Genomic DNA, 25,986 nt, shown 5'->3' with positions numbered 1-25,986 from the left:
GAGCTCTGGCATTTGCACATATAGAAAAAGATTTAATAAAGTCATTTATCGAAGGCCAAAAATGCTGAGATCCTTCGAGGGCAATGCAGTAAAAGAGCTGGTACCACGATACTGGGGTTAACAATCCAGTTGAAGGCCACAGAGAGGCTTGATATGAACCTGAACATAGTGATGCGGTACTTGGAAATTCAGGATGGCATTTGATTGCAGTATTCTTCAAATAGAAGTTGTATGAATAAGTACAATACCAGATAAGGCTATAGAAGGAGCCTTCTGCCAAAGGATGTCAGTCCAAAGGGGTGGGGAGAAGAGAAGGATAAAAAGCATCAATATTCTTAAGATGAAATTTTCCCTGGGGTTAGGAAAGTGAGGCCTACTGCATTTTTACAGTGCCCGCTTTAAATCATGTACACACCACAGATGTTCAAGTATAGCTCTTATATTTGTATTTAAACCAATACAGAGAAAAGCAGCAAGTAGAAATCACATTTTCCTTCTTTGAAACATGGGGGAGGTATGATGGTTTGTCATTGTTTTAAAAGTCCCACTCTCTGTCTCTTTCATTTGGGCAAAAACACCCAAGTTCAGGCCTGACTGCTGTTGAGGGCAGTGGCAAGAATTGTGGTCCATTGTGTTGGGCAGGAGGTGGCAACAGTGAAAGTAAGGAACTCCTTGTTTGTTCTTTTACCTGAGGAAAAAAATGAACAGGATAAAATAGTGCTGTACATACAAGTCCACTGAAACTTTGTGTACATCTTTACTAAAAGTGCATGAAGGGGTATAGCAGCAGCCTTGTGTGCTATGATGCTGGAGAAACCAGAGTTTGAGACTAGCTTCGTCACTCCAGAGTAAATTGACCATGAATGTTAGTAAATTTGTAATCAAGTTAAATGATTAGCTTGACTTAAAATGTTTTTTTTCAACCAAAATATCTCAATGGTTAAGCTTACTTCAATAAATTTTCATCCTTTAAACAAGCTTTCAAATTCCATTTAACACAGGACATGATTGCTGTGTTATGCATTGCACAAGATTCTAGATGATATGACATTTTGTAAAAGAACTGTCTGCAGCATCCTGGCTGTTAGAGGGTGATTTTACTTTACCCAACTTTTTAATATTTTGCTATTTACTTAGGCTGCAGTTAGCTCATCTCAACAGTTAGTACACTCACCTGTTTGAAGAAAGTGTGTGACAGCAAACTGCTTGCTGATGGCCTGGATCATAAAATGGAAAACACAAGATTATGCTTTGAAAGTAAGTGTTGGTGTTTGTGGAAGATGCCAGATTGACCATGCACTCTAGGCCCTAGGGTTATTTATCCACTGAACAAGTGCAGCCTGAAGAGAGGCAGCACAAGGTTCCTTCGTTCTGTGCCTCAACTTTACTGTGAGGGCATTACTAGAGGCAGTGAGTTCATTGATCCAGTACATTCAATTCTCAGCCTCCACAGAAGCCATAAAGTGTTCGAGAGATATATCATCCTGTAGAAATCTTGCAGAATTTAACAGTTTAAACTAGTTTCTGGAACTAGCCCTTCCTGAGTCTCCTTGCCAAACTGTGGTTTTTCAAACTTGTTTTGAGAAACAAGCAATCCATTATCCAAGAAAGCTTCAGAATCAGTGATGAAATAAGATTTTAAAAGCATGTTGAAGATCATTCTTCAGACCAAGTCAGTGTTGGCCTGGCACTTTGACAATTTAGCATTGTGAAAAGAAACCCAGATGCATTTCATCTTAACACGGAATTTATCATCAGTTGTATATGACTTAGTAGATTCCAAGTTCACCTTAGGTTATGCTATATCTTATGTTGAAGTGACAGTGAATGTTAGGGTTCACAGGTAAGTTACCTTTTCTCGGGGTCCTGTTGCAAACAGAGTTCTATCAAGTTGTGAAAAGCAGGGGAAAATGTTTTTGAGGACGGAGTTTGCAGTCTCTCGCTAGTCATTGTGTGTGTCATGCTTTCACCAATTCCCGAATCCACACCTGATTGGGAATTCTTCATTCTGGATTCCACGCATGGGAAGGTATTTATATCCCAGAGACAATAAGTGGGACCTTTCAGCTTATGCAGCAGCATCTAGTAGAAGGGAAAGACAGTATAAGAGTTCAGTGGCTATATTAGCCTCTAGAGGCTGTGATGAATTGGCAGTATGTTTGTACAACTTATGAAATCCAGTTGATATTATGAAAAACAGAGTTCCTCTATGTGGATCTACCACTTCTGACAGGTTCTATAGCAACTTCACAGCAAACAGGACAGTGGGAAATACCTGAGGTTAACCACAGTGCTTAAACCCAACAAAGATTATAATGCAAAGCAGTTGCATCTTTAAGAAAACCAGTTTGAGCCTAACTCCCTGAAGCATCTTTAAGAAAACCAGTTTGAGCCTAACTCCCTGAAGAGAGGGGGTAGATAGGACTAGTGGAAACTTACCCAAAAGACAGAATCAAGGAAGCCAGGGCCAGGGCGTGGTGTTTAAAACCAAACCAGACAGGAAAACGAAGCCTTGGACAGGAGAGAGCAAGGTCACAGAAGCTGAAGGAGAGATCATATAACCACCCTATAACCCCCTGCACGAGGCAAGGAATACAGGTTGAACCTCTCTAGTCTGGCACTCTCTGGTCTGGGAACATCCGGGGTCTGGCATGATTTTAGTTAACCAGATGTCCGCTTATTGTGGGTGTGGCCAAGTTTCCTGCGGTCCAGCAAAGTCTCCCCAATCATGGTTCTCAGTGTTCTGTGCTGTTGTTTAGCTCTAATTTACCCATAAATAAGTCTTCTAAGAGACCAGCAAGCAGTGGAAGTGTTGGTAATGCTGCTAAGCATAAGCATGTATCAATATCAATACAGCAAAAGGTGGAATTTCTGCAGAAATTGGAAAAGGGCACAGTGGTACGTACCTTGTGTGAGTTTTACAATGTAGGGTCATCTACAGTGTATGATTTGAAGAAACAAAAGAATAAAATCCTTAAGTTTTTTGCCAAAAGTGACAGTGTTTTAACCAAAAAAAAAAAAAAAAAAAAGTGTTCATAAGACATTGAAGGAGGGGGAATGCAGCAATTTAGATAGTGCACTTATACATTGGTTCAAGATTCGTAGGAACAAAGGTGTTAGCATTTCAGGCAAGATGATGATGGCACAAGGAAAAATATTCCACAAAAAACTTAACCTGCCACGTGAGTGTGACTATTCACAAGGGTGGCTTCAGAAATTTAAAAACTGGCATGGTATTAGTCTATGTCATGTGTGTGGTGAAAAAAGAAGTGCAGATATGGAAGCTACCGCTAAGTACGTTGACAAATTTGCACAAATGAGAAGTTATCTGCTGGGGAAGGCATACAATGCTGATGAAACTGCTCTCTATTGGCATTGTATGCCCAAAAAAACCTTTGGCTACTGATGCAGAGGAGCCACCATCTGGTATGAAGGAGTGAAAGGACAGGGTAACTTTCCTTGATTGTAGCAATGCAGCAGGTATACACAAATGGAAGCTCATGGTTATTGGGAAAAGTGTGAACCCAAGAGCATTCAAAGGGGTGAAAATATTTCCAGTGATATATCATGGCAATAAAAAGGGATGGATAATGACTAATCTATGTCTCGAGTGGTTTGAGAAATATTTTGTACTGGAGGTAAGAGCCCATTGCACCTCGGTAGGTCTGGATCCAAAGTGCCAAATTGTGCTGATTCTCGACAGTCGCTCTGCCCACCCTAACACAGAGCTGCTTGTCAAAGATAATGTGGTGGGCTTGTATTTACCCCCAAACTGTTCCTCACTGATTCAGCCTTGTGATCAGGGTATCTTACGATCCCTGAAGTGTATGTACAGGTCTGAGTTTCTGCACCAATTACTAGTATTGCTTAATGATGGGAAGAGATTGACAACATTTAGGAAAGAGTTTAACCTCAAGGATATGATTTGAACACTAGCTAGAGCCTGGGAAAGACTAACTCCATCTACTCTGAAGAATGGATGGCACAAATTGTGGCCAGCCCTAATGTTTGAGGACAGTCCTGACATCAATGACGTGTCCAAGTTCACTGGATTTCAAGTGTCTGAAAACCAAAAAAAATAGTTAGTGAGTTAATGGAGTATGCCAGTGGTACATCCCACCCAGTAGTGCTTGAGCTGGCCAAGGATTTGGGAGAGGAAGATTTACTAGACTGGATGGAAATCGACAAAGACGCACCAATTGCTAGTCAAATGACGGACGAAGAAATTGTGCAAATGGTACAGCAAGGGAAAAACAAAGATAATGAAGAAGTCAGTGATGGTGATGAAGATGTTGCAGAAAAAATTTCTATAGATAAATGGATTCAGTTGGCAGCAAATTTAACAGAAGGACTGGAGCAAACACATTTCATTTCTGAGCAAGAGATCGTCTCTCTCGACCTGACATGAGAAAAACTCATTAAAGAAAAACCAAAATACATGGGACAAGCCAAGCTGGAAGATTGGTTAAAGGTAGCGAAGAGCGGCGGTGAGCAGCACTCTACAGTCGAAAATCCTGTTACCTCCACTTCATCTACCCCGGATATACCTATAGCAGAGACCCCAGATGTAACTCAAATGTAATTTGAGTTAGCAGTTCTTGTCATATCACTTTGGAAGTGCAATTCAGGCATCATTTTAGGTGAGTAAATTATAGATTTACCTGTATTATTTCTTTTTCATATTATTTTGTTTTTTATGCTTTATCTATGTTTTTCCTTGTGTCAATACAGTAAAATTGTATAACACTAACACTTTGTTATGAAGAGAGCCGGTAAGCCTTGGCTAGGCAGTGTTGCAAACATGGTTCCATTCTCCTCGGCGAGATAAAAATAAAAAGAGACCCGCTTGCTACAATATTGACCTCCCATCGTTCAGCAAATTCTCTGGTTTGGCACTGGTCAGGTCTTCAGGGTGCCAAACTAGAGAGGTTCAACCTGCACCTTTCTGTGCCTTTCTGGATACCAATGGTCCCTAAGGACTCCCAGGGGAAGGGTGAGCTAGAAAGTGGTATTGTGGTTAAGATATTTTGTATGATCTACTCTTCTTGGCTTTCTATGGTTTTGTATTGAAAAAGACCAAACGTATGAGTGTGTGTGAACTGCTTCTGGAAGAGGGTGTGTAAGTATGGGGAGTCCAAAGAGTCGTCATTGTGCTCAGAGGGGCTAGGCAGTTGGACAAGATGGTTCCTTCTTTCAAAAGTGTGTCACACAGGTGTGTGTCTAAGGCAGCAGTTCTTAGGACAAATTTTTTTGGTGGCCTTAGAGTGCGGCCACCAACTCTTGCTGGTGGCCGCTCTCACCCTTTTTCCTAAAATACTTAATTAGCTTTAGGAAAAACAAATAAATATGCATATATATATGTCCAAATCATTGTAATTTTTTTTGCTAGCTAGTAAGTCTTGTTAAAAGCGATATTAACAAACATACAAGTATTGCTTTTCACAACAGATTTACTCAGCCCTGTCAAGCCTTGGGACAAATTAAGCCCTGGATGGGTGGGGGATCGGGGAAGGCAGCAGGGGGTGGGAACCAGTGTGGGGGCTGGAGCCCAAAGCCCTGTGGCCAGAGCCTGCTACCCCACTGCCCCGCCACTTCAGGACTGAAGCCCGAAGGCTGAGCCCCACTGCCCCGGGAAGGTGGGGAACTCACCAGCTGGCTGGTTCTCCAGAACTGTGCCCCAGGTGTCTCCAAAGGGGGAACAGGGCCCAACCCCTGCTGGCACCCCAGCAATCAACACCAAGACAGTGCATCCAGGAGCAACAGGGAGGGGCCACTCACGACTTTGCCCCCTCCCCTCCCCCATAACAGCCCAGGAGGCTGTAGCCACAAGAAAAGCTCCTGGTGTCCGCATGCAGCCACGGTGGCTGCATTTGAGAAATGCTGGCCTAGGGCCCGTAAAATTGTGGTAGTGACTGCACCCTGGTCAGGCTCCAGGGACAGAACTTTTGTCACAGGACCTCTCAGAAAAACAAGGAGTGGGAAGCTCCTCTGACCTAGGAAGCAGCATGTATGTTTGAAATTTAAAAAAAAAAAAGCCACCCTTTAATATATTTAGTAGTAACTTTATTATTAGACAGTATCTGTAAGAGAAAAAGTCCTGTGAATGAGGTTTTGAGAAGGATTCAAGAGTATTTAATGTTTTACCTTTGCACAAGGCATATCCTGAAATGGTACATATCCATTGGCTAATTCACATGCTGTTATCCCCACACTGTAAATGTCAGACTTCACATTATACCCATACAAATCCTGTGGGAGACAAAAAGCATATCAACTCACTGGGAACTACTGAATATGTACTGCAAACATATGTATGTGCAGATATACTGTAGATATAATACAGGTTCAGGACCCAATCCTGATATCCTATAGCCAACAAGCTGTGGGTGAGCTGGTTATATAAGATTGGGCCCTGTGACTGTAAGAATGATTTAATGCACACAGCTTTTGTTAATAGATTTCACAGTTGATATTTGTACAGAAGAGTGTTAAGTCAATGCAATTATTTTCAGGTTTCCATGAGGGGAAAGAAGTGTCCATTAGGATCATGTCCTTTAGAACCGTTGTAACAAACAGGCAAAAGGTAAAGACATTAAGCTGGGTAGGTGCACCATAAAGCCACAATTCATTTTAAGGTTCCTAAACAAGTTGTACACAATCTAGTTTTGAAGTTGCGAATGAATAGCCTTTATGGCTCTTTCACAAGCCTATTAAGTACAAACTTTAAAAAAAGGAAGCAGTCATATCCAGAGACTCAAGGCAAAATGAACTGGTTTATACTGACCTGTCTGAGTAGCTCAGGACTCAGCCAAGGAAGTACTGAAGTACTAAAATGGGGAAAATCATACACAACCTTTGACTTCTGTCCATTGTTAACTAAACTGTAGAGATGTTTTAAGCCAGACAGAGAAACCAGACCATCCCCTGAAATCAGAATGTGGCTAGCTTTCATATTCCTAAAACAAAGTGATAAAATGTGGTTATAAAAAAAAACCCAAACACTCGCATGTTACTTATTACTACAGTAGAAAGTCTGCCATATAGTCATAAAATATTCTGAGATAGTCAGCTATAGCATAATCACGTGGTCAGACTGAAAGGCATGTTAAAGACGGGTGAAGAGAAACTGTATAAACACTGAATCCCTTATCCAGAATGCATGTTTACAAAACACTGACTTTGCAATCTGAAGCCTTTATATGGTGTTCATTCTAAAAAGTGGAGTTTTACCTTATATAAAATCCCCCCCAAACAAACACTTTTTGGGGTACATACACACCCACGGTGCCTCACTGAAAGAGTTTTGAAACACTATTTGAAAAGGTAGATATCAAAGCTAAGGTTCTGCATGCCACCATAACTATGTCTCCATTAGCATTCACATACACTGGCTTACAGGTATTATAATACAACAAATTAAACTCTCCCCAACAGTCAGTTTTATTTGTAGTCAGATACTCCCTAATGGAGGAGATAGTCAAGCCAGCATGTATGTAAAGTATATATAGGTCCTCTCTCTGTGTCAGTGAACATGGTACTCTGGCACCTGCAGTCAACAAGTACAGTGAATGGGGGTAAAGGTGCATTCACAGAGCTATACAAAGAAAAATTAAGTACATATATTGGGGCATCTGCATAGAGAGGAGATCAATGTGGAATAATTGGTTTATAATGCATTTGGGGGTATGGGAAAGGAGACAGTCTCTGAACTCTATTCTGGAGTTAAGATACAAGATGCTGTTATCTCTAGAGCAAGGTTGGGTCTTTAGCTAGTGTTCGGTGATTTGCATGTCAGATACAGTGAACACTGTATGAGAGAATAGATACAGAAGAATGGATGTTGGATATGTAGAGGGTGGGTAGAAATATAAAGTTTCTGGTCTACATGCTGAGGTGAACAAGGAGATGAAGTCCAAATTAAGGTTTGTTTTCAAATTATTCCTATGCATTTCAAGACTTGCCTTATTTTAAAATCTGTAACTTCCTAACAAGGCCCTCATTTTAGTTTATGGTAAACATATTTCCAGTTTTGAAGCAGCATCATTGTGCCACTTCAGATTTCTGGTAAATTAAAGTTAAAGAACCAACAAGAAGTTTGCTTAAGACCAGACTGTTCTTGGAGGTAAGAATTTGTGTAGGAAACTTGACTTCCACTAAAAACCATGACGTCTGACATTAAATAGTCAGAACTAGTATAAGACAAATGTGGAGCTTCTGGACAAAGTTCTTATTTTTAAAAATAAGACATTAAGAGAAGTTCAGGCTTTTTAGAAGTCTTTGGGAAAACTTAATCTTTTTGGAGTTCGATAGCTCAAAAATGCTTTCACCATGAATCCTCCTCTCATTAGAAGCTATATAAAAAATTTTAACAAGTGAAGCTTTTTAGGAAAGTGGAGTGAAGTTTCAAGTGTCAGCTTTCTAATCTTAAAACAAAAATTTATAACCATAACTAGGAAGTCAATGCTGCAACTTGTTGACTAATATACACTGGCTAGCATACATATATATTATGTTGATAATACTACCCATAATATATGTTCCAAGCATTTCAGTACACATAATATTAAGCATTAATATAGCAGTTATATAGCCCAAACTGGCCTGCACTTTTATTATAAATCTGTTCACTTATGCTAAGTATTCCATAATAGCTTGCATTAGCCAAAGTAAACTTTGGCTTACGAAGCTAGAAAAACTGTCAGTATCAGGACATTTAATTGTTTTGTCATAGCAACAGAAAGGGAGTTACCCTCACAAACCTATTTATCCTGGTACAAGCCTAGGAGGTGTCTTTACACTCTTTAGTACCTGGAATGCATGGGTTCAGAACAAGAGATAATGGGGTACACCATGATACCAGAAACAAACAAGATAAAAAGCTGATTAATTCAATCCAGTTGCAGGTGATGTATACAGTTCCTTTTTCTGGTAAGCAAGTAAGTTATAAAAAGATGACTGCAGGGATGTAACTTTGGGGAGCACACCTTCTGTGTAAGGTGAATGTAATATTGCTGCACAGGACTGTCCTTTGGAGACTGGCATTGTATAGAACATATTTTCCTGTACCATATTAATAAACCTGACTCGTTATTTGGTCTCTTGATTATATTTCATAACAACCAAAAGTGTGGTCAAGCAACTGACTATAGAATTTATCAACACACTCCATAACGCTACTGAAAACTTGGAGTGCTTTACATCTCCAAAGCACTGTATAAACAGTAAAAGATGATCAAGCAAGTGCTCCCATTCATCCAGCCCCCGTAAAAGAACAATTAAATTGAACAACAACACATTTAGAATGGATAAAGGGAAGTTATTTACAAAGCATTATAGTTCCTCTGCAATGTACTGCTGCAGAAAGTCATTGTAGCAAGAAGGCTCAAAAGTGATTAGACATTTTATAGGAACAAAAGTAGTATCTTCAGTTAAACTAGCTATGCCAGAGAGCCTGGAGGGTATCAATCCAAGAAAATGATCAGAGAAGGGCCTGTGTCTACTCCACAGCACTCAACAATCTGTGAGTAACAAGAGAATGGGTGTTGAAAGGGAGCTCCCCTTCCTCTAAAGCCATCAGGCATAGGCTTCTGGTAACCTAAATAGACTAATGAGTAGCTTCAGTTTGGAAGCTTGTGTGTTGCTATAACTTCTTACCTATGGTATTAATTGTCTCATACCTGTGAATGTAGCCATTTTGGTGCATGTAATTTAACCCTCTAACTGCACCAAACAGAATGTTTCCTATCAAAGCTTCACTCATTCCTTCAGGGAAGTAGGTCCTCAGTAGGTGACTAGCTGAATCTGAAAAGAAAAGAAAAAAAATCACGCTAAGCATTCGGGTCTTGTTAGTGACAAATCTTTATTCCTACTATAAGAAAGCATTCTCTCCACTGTGCATGTACCCCCTAGAATAGGGGAGGGTAAACTTTTTGGCCTGAGGGCCACATCGGGTTTCCGAAATTGTATGGAGTGCCAGTTAGGGGAGGCTCTGTGCCTCCCAAAACAGTCAGGCATGGCCCGGTCCCTGCTCCATATCCCACCCCCGCTGCTTCTCACCCCCTGACCCCTCTCCCAGGACTCCTGCCCCATCCACCCCTGACTACTCCCTGCTGCCCCATCCAACCCCTCCCTCCTTCCTAACTGTCCCCCTGGAACCCCTGCCCCCATTCAACCCCCCTGTTCCCCACCTTCTGACTGCCCCGACCCGTATCCACACCCCCGCCCCCTGACCACCATCCCGCAATCCTCTGCCCTCTATCCAAGCTCCCCTGCTCCCTGCCCCCTTACCACGCTGACTGGAGCACTGGTGGCTGGTGGTGCTACAGCCACGCCGCCCAGAGCACCAGGACAGGCAGCCACGCTGCCCGGCTGGAGCCAGCCACACCACCGTGCAGCACAAAGCACCGGGTCAGGCCGCAGCTCTCCAGCTGCGCTGCCCGGCAAGAGCTTGCCTCCCCGCCGCCCAGAACATTGCGCTGGTGGTGCAGTAAGCTGAGGCTAGGGGGGAGGGGTTGGGGGCTCAGAGGCCGGGCAGGAGGGTCCCGTGGGCCGGATGTGGCCCACGGGCTGTAGTTTGCCCACCTCTGCCCCAGAAGAAGCATTGTTCCCTCTTTACAATGACTTTCTTCCTCAGCAGTTGCCTCCCTGTGTAAGTCACCTCAGAGTATATTACTGAAAGAAAGTGATTCTTCCAGTAGTAAAAGATCACAATGAAGCCTACCACATCCTAAGTCATGTTTCCATGACCTGGAAACCGGCTGTTTCACCCCTATAGCCAATCCACGCTGCCTTCTAGGAGAAGCAAAATTCATAAGTCTGGCACAGTGGAACTAGGATACATCCAAGGTCTACAAGAGAAGAGATGCTGAAAGGAATATAGAATATCTCATGCTCTTCCATAGCCACAAGCCTGGTGTTAGAGACTGAGCTATCTAATCCAGTAATTCAGTAAGCTTTTTTCCCAAATTGTAGTTACAATTCTTACTATAGGCCATGAATGGAGAGATGACCCAAAGCCAGCTGCCAGTAGTAAATACTGTCCAAAGTGTCATTATGTTGGGGTGCTGGAAAAAGTGGGATAGCACCACCTCACTCTAAAGAATTAAACAAAAGTGAGTAAGTTATTTGGAAGATAATTATCTTGACAAAAACCTTAACTACACAGGTCCTCAGTAACTTTAAGAAAGTCAATTTCGTAAATGCAGTTCTACTAGCTAACAAGTTTGGAGTCCCACTATGTAGGTTTCAGATGCTTCGTACACCCTGCAATAGAAATTCAAACAAATTGTTGAAGCTTTCGATATCTAACTGAACTGCTGTTTTATTGTTAATTCTGAGTCCCTTATTCTAGTGAAGAGTATAGAGTTTGTGTGTCAAACTGGGGTACGTGCATGACTAGAGAAATTGTTGTATTGCAGAAGACTTCAGTTTATTCTCTAGTGCCTTATCAAAGAGCCACTTAATTTAGTGCGCACCAGTTCATATAACAAGGCTAACTCTGGTACTGATTAACTGCATATACCCACATACATTATAGTTCCTGTGTCAGACATCTATACAAGTCCTACTGTTTTACCTGTAAAGCTTTCAAATGTTCTTCAGAGCAGCTTTCTAAGTCTGTGATCCTTACAGCCACAAGCGTTCCTGTAGGTGTATGCCGGGCAAGGTAGATCGAAGTTAAATTGTTGAATCCTCTTCCTGTAAGCAGAAGCAAACCAACTGCCTTCTGTTAACATTATAAAAGGTAGTTTTAAAAAACCCCCACAAATTGCTTCATCACTTAGTAGTCAAACAGTCCTAGAATTCTAACACACTGCTGCTGACTGCAGTGAATCTATGGCTTTAAGGGTGCAGTTAACAGTGCATGCTTGCATGTAACATCAGCCAGAAAACTAGTCAAGCCATGTTTGTTGCTTTTGTTTAGTCTAATAAAAATTGTTTAAACAAGTCTTACTTCTCAGGACCAATGAAGCGTCTTACAAATGCTGACTTCTTTGCTGATGTCCAACTTAAAGAACTACCACCACCAGCACTCACTCTATACATAATGATGCAGTACAGCCATCTTTAGGACCATCTTGCCACGCCTGCTGACTGATCGGAAATTGTCAAGTGCCACAGCCACCAGAACCACAATGGTGATTTGCTCTCTACTATATTTACAACCAATGTAACAGATTTAGAGTGGTCACTTATTAAAAAAAAAAAATAGCAAGTTGAGCGGAAAATCTCTTCTCCAAATTGGAATAGAGATCAAATTCAGACAGGTTTTTGTGTATCTTTATGAATTTCTATTGTATGTTTTTAAACATTAAGTGAAATTCACAACACTAGAAAAATAATCAGCTAAGATCAGAGTTCAAGAAGTGTGTAAACATTTAGAGAGATCTTAAAATAGTTCTGGGTGGCTCTATAACAAGGAGAACACATGTTTCCACAGCTTCTAGTTTTTCCCCTCATGGGATTTTTTTTTTTAAATATATATAAAGAATGGCCATTTGCAGGAAAAATCTTGGATAGACTAAGCACATTTCAGCATAGAACTAGATTACCTATTTCCACCTGGAGTTCATAATGGGAGACGTCAGAAGAACAACGAGCCGTCTCATTTCTTCCATATGGATGAATCCAGGAGAACTCAGGTTCATCTGCCTAGTAGTGAAAGGATTAGTTTTTAACATTGGTACACACATTTCTGTATGTGTGTGTGAGTATATGTAAAAATAAATAAATACACACTCATGCAAATGTGGGGGAAGGGGAAAAAATCAAGCACTCAATTCTTGAGATTCAAGAAATTAAGGTGGTTCTTTAAGTGCTTGTTCATGTCCATTCCAATCAGGGGTGTGCAAGCACGGTAGCTGCAAAATTTTCCCACAGCAGCATCCGTCGAGTCAGTCTGGGCACCCCCTGGAGTTGTGCCTTTATGGTGCTCAATATAGAACCCTGCTGACCCGCCACCTCCTCAGTTACTTATTACCTCCAGTGACGGTTAGCTGGAACTTCCCTGTGCTCTTGTCTTGGCAAGCGCATTTAGCAGTCTATTTACATAGTTTTCATTAAAAAGAAAAGGAGGACTTGTGGCACCTTAGAGACTAACCAATTTATTAGAGCATAAGCTTTCGTGAGCTACAGCTCACTTCCTCAGATGCATATCGTGGAAACTGCAGCAGGCTTTATATATACACAGAGAATATGAAACAATACCTATTCCCACCCCACTGTCCTGCTGGTAATAGCTTATCTAAAGTGATTTCCAGCACAAATCCAGGTTTTCTCACCCTCCACCCCCCCACACAAATTCACTCTCCTGCTGGTGATAGCCCATCCAAAGTGACAACTCTTTACACAATGTGCATGACAATCAAGCTGGGCTATTTCCTGCATAAATCCAGGTTCTCACATCCCCCCACCCCCATACACACAGAAACTCACTCTCCTGCTGGTAATAGCTCATCCAAACTGACCACTCTTCAAGTTAAAATCCAAGTTAAACCAGAACATCTGGGGGGGGGTTAATAGCCCTCAGTGTTAGATTAAGTTTCCTTTGGGGCGGGGGTTTCCCCTCCTACGCTCTCTCCATGCCGGGATCTCTAGGCTTTGAAGCCTGCGGCAAGTGTATGCCCAGAAGTGATCCTCACTTGTGTTTGAAGTGTTTAGGAGAGAGCCATCAGAAGGATCATTGTGCCATCTGCAAGACCTTTCATCCTAGGACATTAAAGGGCACAGATCAGTGCCTGAAGGTCCTGTTAATGGGGGCTGCACTTAGGGCCAATCATGGGAGGGCCAGGAGGGCTATTTGGCCTGGGCCTCAAGCTCAAAGGGGGCCTCAAATGTAGACACTTGTTAATTTTTTGGCATTTGATAAGTTTCTCAGCTTGTTTTTATGCTCATCCCTATCAGACCAAAATGTGACACACACACTCAGCTTAAAGAAAAGGAGTACTTGTGGCACCTTAGAGACTAACCAATTTATTTGAGCATGAGCTTTCGTGAGCTACAGCTCACTTCATCGGATGCATCTTAGAGCTGCAAATTTAAGCTAATAAAGATGTGATTTGGTAAAAGATTTTTTTTTGTTAACTTATTTTTTTCATATTAAAGAGTTTAAAATGTTCATAAATATTAATAAAAATATCTGTTCTGATGGCACAAGATTAGACTGTGATGAACGTGTCCACTCAGATCTGCTGATTATATAAACAAACGACTACTAGTGGCTGGTGCTGGATCAAGTTCGTGTTGAAAGGTAGAGAATTGTTACATTTTAGTGTCTTTATAGTTTTACGTTTAGTTGACTAAGGAATTATTTGTGTGTGAGAATTCCTCATTATTATCTTCATATAGTAGCTAAAAGAGGTGACTGGTTGGTTGAGCCCCAGCTTGGTAGCTTGGCCATCATCATAGGCTTTCGCAGTCTATAGGCCCAAATTCAAGGTGAAAATTTCTGAGGACAATCTTATACAGTGAATTTCATGAGTACACACATTTGAAATTTTTGGACATTATCCCTCTGTCTGTATCCGTGTCTGTGTTTACTATATATATCTATATCTATCTATCTATATATATATATATATATATGTCATCCCTTTGTCTTCAGCTCAGCCTATTATATTATACCTTGCGTGCTTGAGTTTTGATTCAGTGATAAGGATAATAACCTGACTATTTCATTTTGTGTTCTTAATTAGTATTCCTTCGTTTTAAGTCTTTTCAGCATTTGCATACCATTCAGCATTTGCATACATGTTTACAGTAGAAGATTTCAAGTGTAAATAAGCTACTGATTTACAGCAGAATATTTCAAGTGTGGATAGGCTACATATTTACTTTAGAACATTTCAGGTATGAATAGATCAGATCACTATGAAGAGGAGATTTGAAAGTGGTGCAAGCAAGAGAGGCGAAAACAACTGAGTGAATCTGCAGCTAAGAGCTCAAAGCCAATAACTTCATTTCTCCAACCACTGGAAAACGCACCTTACCCAATGAACAATGCCATAGATAATGAAAATTCTGCAACTGCAACAGGTGGTATTTCAATGCCAATACCTGAACATGAGGACAGTAGTCAAGAAGGAGATATGCCAACAGTAACAGATGCAGCAGAAGATCCTGTGTACGATCAAGAAACTGAACAGCAACAGGAAGATGTAGATCTTACACAATAAGAGCAATTCATGAGTACTACAGGTTTGACGGTAACTGACACTGGAATTAGTGACAAGAGCAATGCTGCCCAAATGCAATCTTTTCTTCAAATTAGTTGTTTTGAAATTCTAAGTAACCTTCCACGAGATGCTGATAATCATGCTTTCCCTACTCATCTGCTGACAAAAACTCTTCCAAATGGCGAGACCTGCACAAGAGACTGATTATGCTGGAGTATGGAAAAACAATCTCTGTACTGTGCACCCTGCTTCATTTTGAACAAAAGTTCTGCAAATGTATTAGTTCTCTCTGATCAATCAGGATGGAGCATCAACAGAGGTTGGAGGAAGTTGAAAGACCGAATACCATCACATGAGAGTTCAACGTCACACCAAAAAAATTATGTTGCATGGAAATCAGCCAGTAGGGGAGCATCAGCTGAAAGTTCAGTTGAGAATTTACTCTTGACTGAACTCTCTACAGAAACTAATAACTGGAAAAAACTTCTTGAGTACATCCTGAATGTCATCCTTTTTCTTTCTGAGCAGGGATTGGCTTTCTTTTGTTCCAGTCAACGTATTGGTGATCATGCAAATGGAAACTTTCTAGGCATAGCTGAGCTCCTCAGCAAATATGACCCACTTTTATCAGAGCATGTTAAACATGTTCGAGACTCTCAAGAGAGTCAAAAGCGCATGCAAGTCCATTATCTCTCCACAGGCATACAAAACAAGTTTATTGAGCTACGTGGGTTATTCGTACAAATAATTCTTGATGAGATTCGAAATGCTAAGTATTTTTCAATCATTGTTGATGCCACTCCAGATTGTTCTCACATGGAACAGACTATTATGGTTATTTGATATGTTAAGATTGTAGACAGCTCAAAATTTTCAATTGAAGAAAGGTTTATTTTGTTTGAAAATTTCGTGGGAAAAACTGGAAAAGAAATTGCTGCTCAAGTACTAGCAATTCTAGAAGGTTTTAAGTTAGCTTTTCAAGTCTGCATTGGTCAAGCCTATGACAATGGATCTAATATGCCTGGGAAGTACAAAGGTGTAGAAGCCTTCGAGGGGAAAGCCCGTCATGATGCCCTGCTGATCTCCAACCCTGGTGCGCCACTCCCCGGCATCGGAACAGACCCAGCAGCTGTGCTGGTCCCTGAGCCCTTGGCACAAACAGTCAGCACCTAGAAATAACACTCCTTTGTGGTCCTGTTTTTCGGACACCTCGGAGTCTGACTCCTATCGGTTCCGTAGGAGTAGGAGCAGACGGTCCACGTCAACACGGGACCTGCACCCTTACCCGGCATTGTGGCCCGCACAATGGCAACCCCCTGGCGCAATGGCCCTTTTTGGACTCCTGGGCTTTTCATCAAAGCCAAAGTCGGAGCCAAGGGTCAAATTCCAGGGCGACGCAGGTGGCCTTGGCCACGTTTGTACCCCCTCCAGCACCATCGGCATCAGCAGGATCAGGGGTAGCCCCGTTGCTACCCAGCACCAATATCCCAACACCTCCGGCGTGGCCTGCACTGGACCCATTTGTTTCGGCTCTGAAGTCTCCAACACTGACGATAGCCCCGGCACTGACTGCGATTCCGGTGTCAATGATAGCCTTGGCACCACTGACACTTTCAGCATTGGCATCAGCATAGGCAGTCCCGACACCCAGGGGCACAATACCATCCAGGTCAGCAACGGCCCAAGAAATCCAGGTGCCCCAGGACCCCTTGGGTGTGGAAGGAGGGAAGCAGCCATCCCTTACGGGGGTCTCTTCCTTGTCCTCACCGGACGAGACACTGGTGGGCACAGTACAGCCCCAGCCCTGGAAAACAGTAGGATTCTACAGCAATTGGTGTGATGGGTTGCTCAGGGCCTGGGCATTCAGGTGGAGGAGATAGTGGAGGTCGCAGATCCAATGGTAGACATCCTTGCCCCCTTCGCACCTGCACATATTGTCCTGCCTCTTACAAAAACCATCTCTGACACCACAAAAAGTTTGTGGCAGACCCCAGCCTCATAGTCTCCCACGGCTAAGTGCAACAAAAGACGCTACTTTGTGCCGCATTTGTATACCCATCCCCCACCGATTCTCTCATTGTTGATGCTGTCAACCAATGTGAACGCTAGGGCTTCCAGGGACCCTCCCCAAAGAATCGGGAGGCAAAAAGGACTCAACCTTTATGGGAGAAAGGTCTATTCCACGGGCAGATTGTAGCTACCTGCGTGATGGCTACGGGCATAGCGCTGAGAAGGGGCTCTTGGTTCCAGGTCTTGGGCCTGCCGTATGAGGTCTAACAGACTATTTAGGACTTCCCATTTGAGGGTTCGGCTCTCTTTTCCGAGAAAACAGACAAAAGGCTGCATAGCCTAAAGCAGTGGTTCTCAAAGCCAGTCCGCTGCTTGTTCAGGGAAAGCGGCTCCCCTTCCCGCAGCCCCGATTGGCCTGGAGCCGCGATTGGCTGAACCTGCAGACACAGCAGGAAAACAAACCGGCCCGGCCTGCCAGGGGCTTTCCCTGAACAAGCAGTGGACCTGCTTTGAGAACCACTGGCCTAAAGGACTCGAGAGTCACTCTCAAATCATTAGGCCTCCATACTTCAGCTATGCAGCGGAAGCATTTTAGACAGCAACCTCCGCCATGCTTCTACCAGCAGAACCGTCAGGACAATTCCCGGAGGAGGAACAGGAGTGGGAGGAAAAGGTCACACCCGTCATCAGGCCAGAACTCTAGCCATTCCAAGCCATCTTCCAGCCCGAAACAGGCCTTTTGAAGGTGCAGTCGAGGACGGCACACCAAAACAAAAACTGGATTTACCCCGCCTTACCTTTTCATTACGACTATCCCCTTTCTACTGTGCTTCATCCCGTATCACTTCAGACTGCTGGGTGCTCCACACACTAGCGAGGGGATACTCCATCCAATTCTGAGCCCTCCTGCTCTTCCACCCTCCTTCCCCATCCCCCTTCAGGGACCCCTCTCACAAGCAACTCCTTATACAGGAGGTGCACTCTCTCCTTCCACTAGGGGCAGTGGAAGAGGTCCCTCAAGAGCAGAAGGGCAATGATTTCTATTCTCGGTATTTCCTAGTACCAAAAGCCAAAGGCAGGCTCAGGCCTATGCTAGACCTGCGAGAACTCAACACGTTCATGAAGAAGCTCAAGTTCCGCATGGTCTCTTTGGCCTCCATCATCTCTTCACCGGATCCAGCAGACTGGTATGCTGCCCTCGACTTGAAGGAGGTGTACTTTCACATAACAATAATTCAGTCCCACAGAAAATACCTCAGGTTTATGGTGAACAACACCTGCTACCAGTTCACAGTCCTCCCACTCGGCCTGTCAACAGCACCTCAAGTATTCACCAAGTGCATGGCAGTCGTGGCTGCGTTCCTGCACAGGCGACAGGTACAGGTGTTCCCATACCTCGACGACTGGCTGATCAAGGGTCGATCCAGAACTCAAGTAGAGATGCAGGTCGCCTTCATAAGAGCTTCTTTAGATGAACTGAGTCTGCTACTGAACGAGGGTAAATCAATGCTGTCCCCGGTTTAAAGGATAGAATTTGTAGGGGTGGTACTGGACTCGACATACACCAGGGCATTCCTTCTAGAAGTGAGATTTCGAACCATGGGCGACATGATTCGAGGTCTCAGACAGTTCCTCACCACCATAGCACGGTACTGCCTGAAACTTCTAGGACACATGGCAGTCTGTGTCTATGTAGTATAACGTGCAGACTCAGACTTCAACCTCTTCAGTCATGGCTGGCATCAATGTATCGGCCACCCCAGGACAGTTTGGACAGGATTGTAACCCTGCCTCGCCTGGTACTCAGCTCCCTCCTGTGGTGGCACAACCCGCAGGTAGTATGTACGGGGTCCCTTTCACCGGCCCTCAGCCATCCCTCTCGCTAGTAACTGACATGTCAGACTTGGGCTGGGGTGCACATTTGAGAGACCTCAGAACACAAGGCTTCTGGTTTCAGACTAATCTCACTTTCCATATCTATGTCAGAGAGCTGAGAGTGGTAAGCCTGCCATGTCAGACTTTCCAACCACACCTAGCAGGGAGATGTGTATCAGTGATGACAGACAACACCACAGCAATGTTTTATATTAACAAACAGGTGCACTCTCCTCTCCCCTGTACCAGGAAGCCATCATGCTGTGGGACTTTTGTATAGAACACTCAATACACCTGCAAGCATCATACCTCCCTGGAATACAGAACAAGTTGGCGGACCATCACAGCAGGTTGTTCCATGGCCCGGACATTAACTCATTCTTTCATCAGTGGGGTTTTCCCCAGATAGATCTGTTCGCCATGTGACACAACAGGAAGTGTCAGCCGTTTTGCTCCTTCCTGAACGGCAGCCCGAGCTCCATCATGGATGCGTTCCTCCTCCCATGGGGAAGCAGTTTCCTGTATGCGTTCCCACCCATCCCTCTCATTCATAAGGTGCTCCTCAAGATACAAAGGGAAGAAGTTTCGGTGATTCTGATAGCTCCAGCCTGGCCCCGCAACACCGGTACACATCACTCCTGGAAATGTCCATGGAAGCTCCAGTCACCTTGTTGCTCTTCCCAGACTTACTAACTCAGGATCATGGCCGTCTCCAACATCTGAACCTGGAGTTGCTGCACCTCATGGCATGGAAGCTCCATGGCTGAACCCAATGGAACTCTCCTGCTCAGACTCGGTTAGGCAAGTCCTCCTGGGCAGTAGAAAGCCCTCCACCAGGGCTACCTACCTTGCAAAGTGGAAGAGATTTTCAATCTGGTCAGTGCAGCATCATTCATCTCCGTCACTTGCCTCTGTGACACTTATATTAGACTATCTCCTCCATCTCAAGCAGCAGGGACTGTCTGTGTTGTCAATAAGGGTTCACTTGGCCGCCATCTCTGCCTTTCATCCAGGTGCAGAGGGCCACTTGGTCTTTGCCAAACCTATGGTCAGCAGTTTCCTTAAAGGGCTCGACAGGCGGTATACCTGCATGTCTGGTAGCCTGTCCCAGCTTGGGACCTCAATCTGGTCCTTTTCAGACTCATGGGACCACCCTGTGAACCTTTGACGACATGGTCCCTGCTCCATCTCTCATACAAGATAGTGTTTCTGGTCACGATAACCTCAGCCAAGAGGCTGTCTGAGCTCAAGGCCCTGACTTCAGAGCCCCCTTATCCTGTGTTCCATAAGGACAAAGTCCAGCTCAGACCTCACCCGACTTTCCTCCAAAGGTTGTCTCCCAGTTTCACATCAACCAGGACATCTTCCTCCTGATGTTCTATCCTAAGCTGCACTTGAGCAGCAGGGAGCAAAGACTTCACTCATTGGATGTCCACAGAGCGCTAGCCTTCTACATCGAGACAACGAAACCATTCCAAAACTCAGTGCAGTTATTCGTGGCAGTCGTGAACAGAATGAAGGGTATTCCTGTCTCTTCTCAACGGATTTCATCGTGGATCACATTCGGCATCCAGATGTGCTACAACCTGGCAAGGATGCCTGCTCCTTTGATCACTGCACACACTACCAGGGCTCAGGCCTCTTCAGTGGTGTTCTTGGCACAGGATCCCACCCAGAAAATCTGCAGAGCAGCAACGCGGTCCTCCATACACACTTTCATCACGCACTATTCAATCACCCAGCTGGCCATAGATGATGTGGCATTTGGAAGAGTGGTTCTCCAATCAGTGAATGACTCCGACCCCACCTCCTGAACTTGGGCTTGTGAATCACCTGATTGGAACAGACATGAACAAGCACTCTAAGAAGAAAAAACGGTTACTCACCTTCTTGTAACTGTTGTTCTTTAAGATGTGTTGTTCATGTCCATTCCAATACCCATGCTCCTACCCTCTGTTGGAGTAGCTGGCAAGCAGGAACTGAGGGGGGTGGCGGGTCGGCAGAGCTCTATATTGAGTGCCATAAAGACGCTACTCCAGGTGGTGCCCAGACCAGCCCAACAGATGCTGCTATGGGAAAATCTTCTGGCTACCGTGCACATACACACCGGATTGGAATGGACATGAACAACACATCTCGAAGAACAACAGTTACGAGAAGGTGAGTAACCGTTTCTCTCTACCACAGTATGAGACTTGGCAACACTGTCCATTCAGAATTTTTCTAGTACAGATTGAAGAGTAATGCATTAGGGTTTAAATGTAAGAAAAATTGGAATAGAAAATACTATATATACTATAAAATTCTACCCACAACCTTGCCAAGTTAACATTGCAATAGTACGCTTAATCTTTGGAAATTCCTGACGTACAGTGCTTGATATTTCTCAACCTTACATTTTTCCATTTAATTTTGCAGGTTAACTCTTAAATCAATTTGGATTCCTTCTTACCAAGTATTGATGGATGCTATTTTCTGATTGCTTTTCTTGTCTGATTGATTCAACTGTTGTCCGCAGAATACAGGAACAATCCTTGAAATACATAGTACTGTATCAGTAAGTGAACTGCAATGGACGTACTATAATCAATAGAGTATTATGAGGGGGACACATTACCCAAAGCCATGTTCCAGTTATCCAGGATGTCATCAAAAAGAATCTCTGTGCACATCATTTTAGTGCAGTGCTCCCCAAACTTTTTTGCTTATGCTCCCCCTCTTACCTAGTTTCCCCTTCCTCCTTCTCCCCCCCACCCACCCCAGGAGCTGCGGCTGGGAGAGGGGCCAGAGCCACCATGGAGAGCTGGAGTAGGGCCCCACTTGGAGCCAGAGCTGCAGCTGGGGCTGCCGTCGGGGCCAGGAGCGGAGCTGGGGGCAGAACGAGGCTGGGTGGCACTCCCTCCCCACTCCCCAGGAGGGCTGGCCTGGGCCCCACCACAACCCACCAACGTTCCTCCATACCCCACAGTTTGGGACCACTGTGTCAGATAGTCTATTGATATAAGTAAACCAGGAACAGAAAGGGTGGAAGAGTCCCCCTGAGAACAGTAGCACTTAAGGGCCCAGTGCAATTGCCCTCATCCATCCCATTTTTCTCTTCTACTAGGACCTACCTTTCATAGTGGAGGAATACATTGTAGAAAATTCCAAAGCTGTTTAAGGTTTTTTTTATTTTAATTTTAACATTAATGAGCCCCACTCTAATAAGAGTGAACACCAACAGGCTAATCAGCTCTCTGAACTATTCTGTGGAACTATTCTAGAAGAGAAACTCTCACTCTCGTGAACCCTTTGCTAGCATCTACATTAGGAGTTTGTTATTGTTTACTGCTCAAATCCCTTGAATGGAGTTTCCCCTCAGAAATTTCACCAGAAGTTTTATTTCATGATACATGATTGAACTGCAAGGTGCAACTGTCAAAAACTATGGCATAAAATAAGCCATATTAAATGCAGACTTACCAAACAAGACATGGAACTGCTTTAGTTCAGGGAAAGGTCATGCACACCCATTTATCCTAAAAATAAAATATTAGAGTAATATCAATGCACAAAGGAAGTATTTCTTCACACAACATACAGTCAACTTGTGGAACTCTTTGCCAGAGGATGTTATGAAGGCCAAGACTATAACAGGGTTCAAAAAAGAACTAGATAAGTTAATGGAGGATAGGTCCATCAATGGCTATTAGAAGTGTTCCTGTCCTCATTTTGCCAGATGCTGGGAATGGGCAACAGGGAATGGATCACTTGAGGATTACCTGTTCTATTTATTCCCTCTGAAGCACCTGGCATTGGGCATGATCAGAAGACAGGATACTGGGCTAGATGGACCATTGGTCTGACCTAGTGTAGCCGTTCTTATGTCAACCCATGACCCAATATTGCAACAAAATCCAAATCTAAATGTCAGTCTCTCCTCTTAGTCATAAACTATGGGAAGTCCAACATTTTACATAAGAAGTGTTATCCAAGCATGCTCCTCTGCTACTAATTCTGTCAGTAAGTACATAATGGTAAAAGCTTATAGTATGGCTGCAAGGGACTTTCCTACTCTCATCGAAGTTTCTGGACACTAGTTTTAAACAGTTTATAGTGGCACTGGTCAGACATACTCATTTGTATCATATAGGCAACCTCATCCTATAAGCAGTTCCCCCCTTCTAACTCATGTACTTGGAGTCACTCTTTGAACAGGTAGATTGGTTACATACAAATAATCTACAAGAACAGAGGCACTGAAATAGAAGGACTAGATTCATTGATCATTGACAGTGTGTAGGGAAGAAAACCACATTGTTATTCCAATAGAAAGGAGCACAGCTGTGCTAATCAAGTTCCAGCTACAGACAGCGGAGCTTGCACTCAAGAAAAGCAAGCCAAAAGCAATTTCATATTGCATTTCTGAAGTTAACGGAGAGGATAAAACTGTTGTTAGACCTAGTTAGAAAAAAGGGGGTCCCAGGCAGGTATACAATCACTTCACTGTACCCCCACTATTTGAGTCTAAAAGACATCATAATTTAAAAGGAAATTCGGCATTCACCACCCACTCTCATGCCCAGAAAAAAAATTAGGCTATTGGAGTTCTTTGAAAAATCTGAAAACATGAAAACACAGAAATACAATTATACCATCTCCAGCTGAAACCTGTTCAAGTTGATGAATTTGCACAGTGGGAGTACTAGAATCACTTTAGCAAATGTTATTTTTCTACCCTTCTGTTATTCTTAGCCAAGTTGCTGACCATTGGCCTACTAGAATATGTAGTTCCATTTTGATGTGTAATAATTGGGTGGAGAGAAACAGCATGTCATGGGTAGTGTAAAGATGCTCATTCTGTAGTGCGTTAGCACCCCATTAAGTAGCGAGAGCTGTTGATTATCTAGTACACTATGTTCCTCTAAACAAAAGCTCACGGTTATCATTATTGTGTTGTCCCTGATACATACTTGGCAAGAATTTGTAAACCTGTTAAAATGTTCTAAACAAATATTTAAAAAAAAAATCAGGTGGAGATTGTTTGAAAGATCATCATCTAATTTCTAGTTACCAGCTCATTTTTCCCCCAAAATTATCACTAACCACCAAACTTTGGCTCTTGGATCTGATCTAATGATAATAATTCAAGGAGAGATTTTCAAAAAGGCACCAAAAAAATAATCAAGAGTATCCTTGAAATGGATGAGGATCTTTTGGTAAACCCTCTAATTTTTCCAGAAACACTTACAGTGAGATGCCACTATTTTATTATCTACATGCTAATTATTTCTACAAATCCCTCCTGGCCAAGTTGAAATTGATCTAATAAAGAACATTTGGAATCATGCATGATGGAGCACATCACAGCTAGTTTAGACCCCATCATTTGTATGTCTAGTTGAGATTATGTTTTCCAATATGCATTACTTTGCACTTATCAACACTGAATTTCTTCTGCCATTTTGTTGCCTATTCATCCAGTTTTGTGAGATCCCTTTAACTCTTCACAGTTTTTGTTCTCCTTGGTTGTCAGGCTTGAAATAAAATTATATTACCAACATGATTGTTTTAATCATATACAGGAATAACCCTTAGCAAAGCAACCCACCATTAGTAAAAGTTTTGGAGGAACACAATGTATTATCAGCTAACTACTCAGTTTACCACGCTCTTTGTTTTTAAAGTACTTATATGACCCCATTACCATAATATCTGAGCACCTCACTATCTTTAATATCTTCATCCTCAACATCCTTGTGGATGTAGCTAAGTGCTATTATCCCATTTTATAAATGAGGAATGGAGATAGAGAGAGACTAAGTGACTTACCCAAGGTCACACAATAAATTTGTGGCAGAGCAGGAAGTTGAATCCACATCTCCCAAGTACCAGACCAGCATACTAAGCACTGGACCATCCTTCCTCTCCTTGTTGGGAAAAATATATGCTATTCTATTCTATCAGAAATAAACTCTGTGGTTTGCAACATGAAACCACAAAAGGAGAATGAATTTGTGGAATACAGTCATTAGGATTTAATTGTTAAAGTAAGTTTATGGCAGAGGTACAATAAAGGTACAAAGTTAATATGTCTGCCTATAATCCAAGTTTGCCAAGCAGGTAAAGCTATGTAAGGAATATCTTCCTATTAATTCTTTTTGCACTTTTATAATTCTCAACATTTTCCTCTGTTTAGGAATACTTTGTGGATCATTTCACTATAGTCTATATTTTCAAATAGGAGTGGCAGAAGCTTCCTAAAAGTGTGTGTGGGGGGCGCAGTGGCACCCAAACCGTGGCCATATGCCCAACCCCTTCTCTCCACTCTCACACTGCCCGGTCTTCTCTGCCCCCTTCCCCTCCCTTGCTCGCCCTTACAGCTGGTAAAAAGTGGGAGAGCATAGCCCTCCCACTTTTAAAAGCGATGGGGCCCTGGCTCCCCCCATTCCAGCACCCTGTTTCCAAATCTCTTGTTTTATTTTTGTTTGCTATCTAGCCTTTGTTGTTCTAAGCTTCCTCTAAACCTGTGGATTGTACAGGAGTGGTAAGCAAATGGATTAACACACTTCTCCCAGGTTTCACACGCAGGACGGGAGTGATGAAGTGATAGGAAAGTGACATCTCCATCTAAGAGGATGCCTTTGGGAAACCCAATACCTGTAAATGCTCTGAATGTGCACAGCCTATTGTAAACAATTATTACCACCAACCGTGGGCTATAGCTCATTGATTATTTTGACATTTAGGATGATATCAACAGTCCTCGGTTATATTATTTTGAGGGGTTTTGTTTTGTTTTTTAAATAAGAACCAAACCTGTAATGTGAAGTAACAGAGCACATGTAAGAGGTCTGCTCCCATGAAGCATCTTAAAGGAGGATCATCTTCCAGTTGCCATTGTTAAACCCCATTTATCAGTTTCCTTAGCAACAGTACCATTGACAGA

The 25,986-nt window shown here is 43.0% G+C and overlaps 1 protein-coding gene across 4 annotated transcripts in view; it reads right to left on the bottom strand.

Annotated features, from left to right (window-relative positions):
* Nucleotides 1-423: 423 nt before the first annotated feature.
* Nucleotides 424-25,986, bottom strand: part of STRADB (STE20 related adaptor beta) — a gene marked incomplete at its 5' end in the record, with an annotated part of 31,046 nt that continues 5,483 nt past the window's right edge. Inside the window, 11 exons of one of the 4 annotated variants that reach the window (XM_084643678.1) lie at nt 424-688; nt 1,175-1,217; nt 1,853-2,082; nt 6,145-6,249; nt 6,785-6,956; nt 9,678-9,801; nt 10,985-11,093; nt 11,576-11,718; nt 12,552-12,651; nt 21,511-21,591; nt 22,521-22,576. In XM_084643678.1, the coding sequence (XP_084499804.1) occupies nt 536-688; nt 1,175-1,217; nt 1,853-2,082; nt 6,145-6,249; nt 6,785-6,956; nt 9,678-9,801; nt 10,985-11,093; nt 11,576-11,718; nt 12,552-12,651; nt 21,511-21,591; nt 22,521-22,532 (1,272 nt within the window). In that variant the 3' untranslated portion in view covers nt 424-535. Of the gene's footprint in view, nt 689-1,174; nt 1,218-1,852; nt 2,083-6,144; nt 6,250-6,784; nt 6,957-9,677; nt 9,802-10,984; nt 11,094-11,575; nt 11,719-12,551; nt 12,652-21,510; nt 21,604-22,520; nt 22,577-25,986 lie in introns of those variants that run through there. The other 3 variants (XM_084643679.1, XM_084643680.1, XM_084643681.1) reach the window with 3 other exon arrangements.

The sequence above is a fragment of the Lepidochelys olivacea genome, assembly GCF_965140295.1.
Source record: "Lepidochelys olivacea isolate rLepOli2 genome assembly, chromosome: 11".
In the NCBI taxonomy this organism is placed as follows: domain Eukaryota; kingdom Metazoa; phylum Chordata; order Testudines; family Cheloniidae; genus Lepidochelys; species Lepidochelys olivacea.
Note: the sequence above shows the minus strand (reverse complement) of the source record. Positions and strands in the feature narration are given on the sequence as shown.